Consider the following 7,693-nt stretch of genomic DNA (forward strand, 5'->3'; position numbering starts at 1 on the left):
TGGGGGTAGGGTCAGTTATGGACCGAACGTCAAAAAATTTGTTAAGGAGATTTTGGCTCATATGAAACTTATTTGTGTCGAATTTTATCGCTATACTCGTACTCTTAAAACAGATATGCCCGTTAAAGCAGTTTTTCGGGGGTCTACTTGTTTGGGGGCTATCCGACAATGTGGACCGATATTGCCCATTTTCAATACCAAACAAACCTTATCTATACAGAATATTTGTGGAAAATTTCAACGCTATGACTCATTCCGTTCGGACTTTATCGTGATTTCAACAGACAGACGGACGGACATGGCTAGATCGTATTAGACGCAGAATATATATACTTTTGTGGGTCTATGACGGAATGACAAAATCAATATATCACCCATCTTTTTAGATGGTGGGTATAACAAATAGGAAAATTTAGTCGGGCATGACCGACTATATGAAACTCAATACTATGAATATATTTTAAAATTTATTTATTTTTCATAAAGAAACTTTTATGTTGAATTATACATTTTGCAATTTATTGATGAAAATCAAAATTTTTAAAAATGGCTTTATAAGGGAGTTAGTATCAAATATGGGCAGATCCTCAACAAATTTTTTATGCAGAATCGCGATACTAATGGTAATAAGTCAATTTTTCGACGTTTCGAATATTTTTTAAAGGGGGGTTTGTATGGGGGCTAGGATCAGACGGCGGCCGATCAGTATTGGTCATTTATGCCAATATAAATTTAGTTGTGCGAATTTTTGGAGAGATAGTAGTATATTTGACGTAGTTATGAGGTAAAATAATGGACCGATTTCAATCATGTCATGACATGTCTTAAGTGATTTTGAGTCGATCGGTATACTTTAAGGTGTGTGTAGGACCAATAATTTTGAGCGTTACAAACATCAGCACAAATGCATAGCACCCTCCCCACTATAGTAGTGTAGGTTATAATAAAAAAATTTTAATTAAGTATCGGACACAGACCATACTTTCACTCCATTCCAAATAAGTGCTTAAAAATTAATTACAAATATGTATTAAGTTGTTTTCTTTGGCTTAAAATAAAAGCCGATGAAGATACGATCTTGGTTCCCTATTCACACACAATTTCTATTTTATTTTTTTGTTTGTGCAAACTCACATTCACTAAAACAAAATGTCAAAATCTCGAAATATATCTAAATCATTACTAGCCACTTAAAAGTAATTTATATGATTTAATCATTGAAAATTAAGTTGTTGAAGTTTTTGCTCGACTTATTTTATTAACCTTACGAATATTTTAATAAATATCATTTTCGATACTTCCTTAACTTAATTATCCGTTAACCCACCTAACAACAGTGCCTTGTAAATTACTATTTATTATTACAATGCTGTCATTAACAAAAGTCAATAGTAATAGAATTCCTATTCCCATAGATATAGCAATATGTAAGTATATAATTGGATACTTCGGTTGACTTTTAATACTTATTATGATAACAATGTGACACTTTAATTATTAACAAGAAACCAGAAAACTCTTAAACACACATACAAAATTAGAGGACTAGAAGAACTGTAAATTAATAAAATACAAAATATATATTTAAAACATATTAAATTTCACAGCACACTTTAAAGAAATCTCAACAATTAATCATAAGCCAGAGACAACCTTCAGCAATTGAACTAAACAATAGGCATACATAAGTACCCGTACTTAACAATCTTTTGTGAACAACGTTGGCACAGGTAAAAATATTCATTAATTTAATGCCGCATCTTTGTAATATTACTGTTTTAAATTATTTTTACTATTGGTGTGGTCACAAATCTGTCGTAAGCCAAATTACTTTCTTTTAATTTATTTCTCTTTCAATACTATGACTGAGTCAGTTGGCCATTGACAAAATACAAAACAAAAGCATCAATCTTTGTGCCATTCAAGTGTTGTTTGATGATGCTTAAAATGATAAATATATTTTTTACGAGATTATATCTACGTTTGTTGTTTAAATGCTTACAATTACTAAACTTTTAAGGTGTCATAAACTGGTGTTTAATGGTGAAGTGTGTATTTTTTTTGGTTCATATAAACGCGTCTAGCGCGTGCTTCAGCTTTATTTTCTTGTTCAACTTTTAAATTATTTTTAAAACTTTAATTCCTCGAATTTCTTTTTTTTCAAATTAATTGAAATTAAAAATAGTTTATTTAAAGAAATGTAGTAATGCTACAAAATAAACAATATTATTATTCCTAAATTTGTATCCCAAAATTATTTATAACAAATGAAAATGGTGGACCTTTTATGGGGGGGGGCAGATTCAATTATCAAATGTGTTAAAAAAATTTTGTTCTTATAAAACTTATTTATGATGAATTTCATTACTTAACCCAGTAATGAGCCTTCAAGTCATTTTCTGAAACGGCCTTATAAGAGTCTACGGTTATGGTCCGATTTCTGCCATACCTCACAGTATAATTTCTGGGTGTATAAAACTAACTTATGCAAAATTTTATAACGATTGCTTCATAATTAACTAATTTTTGACTCTCTAAACTGTATTCCGGAATGCCACCTGTATGGGGGCTATAAACCTTATTAATGTAGAATAACTGCGTCAAATTTAAAATATTCTATCTCCGGTGGACCTCTAAATTTCTTTCAACAGACAGACGGACGGACAAGACTTAATCGTCATAGAATTTAATAACTTCCCACAATATATACATATGGGAAATTTCGTGACAATTGACTTGGATAAAATATGCATCGGACAGCAGACCAGACACAAATTTTGAACTCTAACGGTCTAGAACTGCCACACAGTGGTATAGGAAAAAAAAATAGGGAAATAATTCGGTAAATTCTAAACGGTTGATCCGATTTTAATGAAATTTGGTATGCACAAAGAGGAGGTGTTGTCGAGTTTAGGTTTTGAATTTGGCGAACCAGGGCCCGGCGGGGGGTCCTCAAATTAGGACACCTCGGCTATGTTAAATTTTTAAAACGATCCTATTTCTTCATTTGAGTTCTGATTTAAAAAAAATTTCGTAGAATCTCCTCATCGAGCACTATAAAAAATGTCGTCGTAGCAGTAAATTATTTCTTATAGTTTAGGAGATATTCGCATTTGAAAATTAAAATTTTTACCGTCCTTACTTTAGTTTTTTGATAATAGCGGGTCCAAATATTCCCGATTTTCGCCATTTTTTTATTCGCTTAACAACAAGTTTATATATCAATCAGTGAAAGAATTATGTAAAAATCATGACTGAGTCCAAAGTTATAGGCATTTTACTTTAAAAAATTAACAAAAGGCGATTTTTTGCCATTTTTTGGGAAAAAAATATCTTTTTCTTTTTAAGTTATCTAAAAAGTTTCTAAGAAGATGTAAATAGAATTTATACTTTTTGGAAAGCTGACTTTACATAAAATATGATAAATGAAACAAAACCTAAAAATTTTTGATACCGAGGGGACCAGGTCCATCCAAAAAAACCCTAAAAATTTTAAAATTTTAATTTTCAAATGCGAATATCTCCTAAACTATAAGAGATAATTTACTGCTACAACATTTTTTATAGTGCTCGATGAGGAGATTCTATATACGAAATTTTTTTTAAATCGGAACTCAAATGAAGAAATAGGATCGTTTTAAAAAATTTAACATAGCCGAGGTGTCCTAATTTGAGGACCCCCCGCCGGGCCCCTGGTTGGCCTATAAGGTCCAAATTCAAAACCTAAACTCGACAATACCTCCGCTTTGTGCATACCAAATTTCATTAAAATCTGATTAACCGTTTAGAAGTTACCGAATTATTTCCCTCTTTTTTTTCCTATACCACTGTGTGCCAGACTTAGAGGGTCTCAAAGCTGGACATATTGGCCACACAGGTTTTTATTCAAATGTGTGTAACTTTTCTCGTAGAAATTGTCCAGAGGAGTTCAGATAGCTATTTTTTCATTGTTTCCATTTTTTTTTTTTTTTTTAATTTTTAAAATTTTTTAATAATTTGTTTTTGTTTTTTTTTTTTTCAAAAAACTCCGTCTTTTTTTGCTCAGATAAAAGTTTAAACAATTCCCTTTAAGGGCTTTATAGCTCGTTTTTATTTTTCCCGCAATAAGCTCAAAATAACGACATTTCTGGAAACCCATTTCGGAAAGATTGCAGAATTATTCTTTTAACATATTGTACTGAGACCAAGATTTTCAATCCCAGGTAGGGAACTGAATGGTTTCGGTATCATGTTTATGTTCAATTTCATCGCTGTACATTTTAAGCAAGTAATGCGAGTTAAAGTCATTTTCTGAAGGGAACTTTATATGGGTTAGATATGAACCCATAAAATTTGGTAGAGAGTTTTTGGCTCATACAAAACTCGTTTGTGTTGAATTTCATCGCTGTGTTCGCATTAATGAGTTTTAAAGTCATCGTAATTTTTTTAGAACGATTTTGCTTAATACAGATCATGTTTTTATCGAATTTCATTGCTGTACTCGTATTTTTTAGGCAGTAGTGAGAGTAAAAGTAATTTTCTGAAGGGGACCTTATTTAGAGAGTGGAGTCAATTATGGACCGATCCTCTTAAAATTTATTAAAATTATTTCGGTTCCTATAAAACTTGTCCGTGATATTGCTGTACAGTTATTTTTAAGCCACAAATGAGCATTATAATCATTTTTTGAGGGGTACTTATATGGGGGGTAAGGTCAATTATGGGCCTATGTCCACCATAATTAAGAATTAAAGTTCTTTACTCAAAAACTGTCTTATGTTAATTAGTCGCATTTACTTCATAATCAACGAATTTGAGAATGTTTGAAGCTTTGTTGACCGATTTTGGCTATTTTCAATACCAAACATTTCTGATCAATAGAGAATATTTTGGGAAAATTTCATCTCCCTATCTCTTTTTTGTGTTTGCTATCGTGCCAAATACAGACAGACGGACGGACATAGCTACTAGATCGTCACCATATTACATATACATATGTACGTATGTGTGTATATTAAAACATACTTGTATCAAAAACTATTTATCGAATTATTATTAAAAATCGAATTTCGTAGCATATTTTAGAAAAGTTTGTACTTCCTGAATAATTTAACATAACCATCTATCCAAATTTAAGATTGAGTGTAATGTATTTTCTACTAATATTTCTTTCAACTATAGATTAAAAGTATTGAACCAAACCCCTTAGGTGGAGTATTTAATTAAAATTGCGTGTTTTTCATATAATAACATTATTAAAATTAAAGTTTTGTGAAGTGAAAGTAAAGCAAAGCACCTTCAACTTTATACACCTTACTAATGATTTTTCAACAAAATCATGTTGATTTTAAATTACTTAAATCCATAACCTACTGACTTACTGGCAAATAACCAGGGAGGAACAACAAATCCAAAAAATCAACAGCAAAGTTTAATTAAACCAGAAAAAAAAAAAAAAAAACAAAATAAAATAAAAAAACTACAAATAAACCATTACAAAGTATGATTGATAGATAAATGAATGAATAAAGGTGAAAAGCAAACTTATAAAGATCCCAAAAAGGTGGATAGAAAAGATCATAATGAAAACTATGAAGAGGTCAAGAGCATTAAAACATTTAATGAAATTATAATCTTTAACCAGAGATAAGGTTTAAAAGAAAACATTAAAAACGTATTTTTTTTTATAAAATTTGTTTTTAAACAATTTATTACTAAACTGTACAAAGGGGCATTAACTAAACATTACTACTTATACAGGTCTTAACAAAACACAATAAAAAAATATTAACAAACAACAATAACAATATGTTGTCCTCTTTACTTTTCTTTGTGAAAAGTAAAGAAAGACTGCAATTCAACTAACTAGAGAAATCATTTAATAGAAATTTGGTGGCAAATAAGCATTGTTATTGGTAGCACCGGAAATGGCACCAGATTGAACACCGCCAAAACTGCCGGAACCGGTTTGAACTCCACCAAAGTTGGCAGAGCCACCAACATGAGCACCAGCGCCTGCACCAGCAGCGGCACCGGCATCACCACCCAATGAACCAATAACTGATGTAACTGGAGCAACACCTTCATCGGTAACTTGGCTGGTGCCACCCAAAGCATCATATTGAGCTTGAATTTGTTCTTGGGCATGATTGGCTTCTTCGTTGGTCTTGTATTTAATGAAGAATACTTCAGGTTTGGCAGTGGTGGTGGGATGTTCAATAACTTCGGCTTGGATATCGGAAGCATCGGTTTTCTTGCTGAGCACATAAATGACAGTTTTTTCCTCATTGGGAGCAGGACTAATTTTGATGGCGGTCTTCTTGTTCGATTTAGCTGGGGATTTAATGAACACAACATTATAGTTCTTTTTGGGTACACCAACGGTGATGTGTTTTTCTTTGTAATCTTCATCTACATCTTCAGGAGCGGAGTGGATAAAGAAACGTTTTGAAACAATAGCTTGTTGCTGCTGTTGTTGCACTTGTTGGTGTCCTCCAAAGCTGGATTGTTGAATACTTTGGCCACCTTGGAAGAAAGCACCACCGCCGGTAGCAGTAGTAGCTACTCCGGAAAAACTACCACCAAAACCACCAGGTCCAGATTGGGGCACTGATACACCACCTTGATTGTAATTATAACCCTGAGGGGCAGCCATAGACACGGCACATAAACACAAAACCTTCAAATAGATAATAAAAAAAATTTAAATTTTGCAAGAATTTATAAAATGCAATTTTGAAAAATGTATCCTTACAATGAATCCACGCATTTCTAAGCTTGAGTTTTAACTAAAATAGTTGAATTGGAGTTTTTTGTTATTGAAGTTTTGTTTGCTTGCTTTAGCTTTTGAACTTCTACTGACTTCTGTAGCAAAATGCCAACTATTTATATACCACAACGAAATTATGATTACTCTATGATCATCATGACTATCTTCACACAAAAATATAACATAAATACAAACCCAACATGTTATTTCAATGTAATGATCATCAAAAGAAAAGAAAAAAAAGAAGCAGCAGCGACAGAGAAAACATAAAATTTGATTGCATTCTATTAAAAATATCTTTGAAATTTTGCTGATTCCAGATTAAAACACATTCACTCAATCATTAGAAATTAAAAATTAGTTTCATAAATGTTTATTTTAAAAATTTGTTTAGATTAGTTTTTGCAAACAATTTGTTTACCCCATACCAAATAATTGCAATTACATGGAAATGATATTTCCGAAGTTTTTATTATAAGATTTATATATATGTACTGATTCTATAATTTTCATAATTTTGCATTATTTATTATTAAAATTTATAAAAAAATCCAATAACTTTTCAGAAAAATGTTTATACAGAACAACTTAAATTTATTATATCGTAAAAAAACACTTAAAATTATTATGTTGCTATATTACACCAAGATATCTATTCATTATAGTATTATCATACAGTCGTAGTATATAGTCTTGAAATATTTTGGACCAAATTTTTGTTATGAGTTAGCATTTCATAGTTTTGATTTTAGCAATTATTTCTATTTATTTTACAAATTTATTCCATTTATCAGCAAATATTTTATAACGTGCCCTATAAAATTATTGATCTTGCTGTGTAGAAATAGTTAAATATCTTTAATGATCTAGTAATTTGGATAAATTATATCGCAAAATTTTTTTTAAACTTACAAACAAATATTTAATCTTAATCTTTCTTATTAA

General features: G+C 30.8%; 1 protein-coding gene across 1 annotated transcript; it reads right to left on the reverse strand.

Moving 5' to 3' along the window:
* Positions 1-5,656: 5,656 nt before the first annotated feature.
* On the reverse strand, positions 5,657-6,943 carry LOC119601579. The gene is made up of 2 exons (XM_037952593.1): positions 6,734-6,943; positions 5,657-6,658 (listed from the first exon to the last, which is right to left on the reverse strand). The coding sequence occupies exons 1-2, from the start codon at positions 6,746-6,748 to the stop codon at positions 5,858-5,860; spliced, it is 816 nt and encodes a 271-aa protein (XP_037808521.1). The 5' UTR covers positions 6,749-6,943; the 3' UTR covers positions 5,657-5,857.
* Positions 6,944-7,693: the final 750 nt, after the last annotated feature.

Source organism: Lucilia sericata, unplaced genomic scaffold, assembly GCF_015586225.1.
Source record: "Lucilia sericata isolate MDLA Ls3-8-SP2 unplaced genomic scaffold, ASM1558622v1 Contig000175F_arrow, whole genome shotgun sequence".
Classification (NCBI taxonomy): Eukaryota; Metazoa; Arthropoda; class Insecta; order Diptera; family Calliphoridae; genus Lucilia; species Lucilia sericata.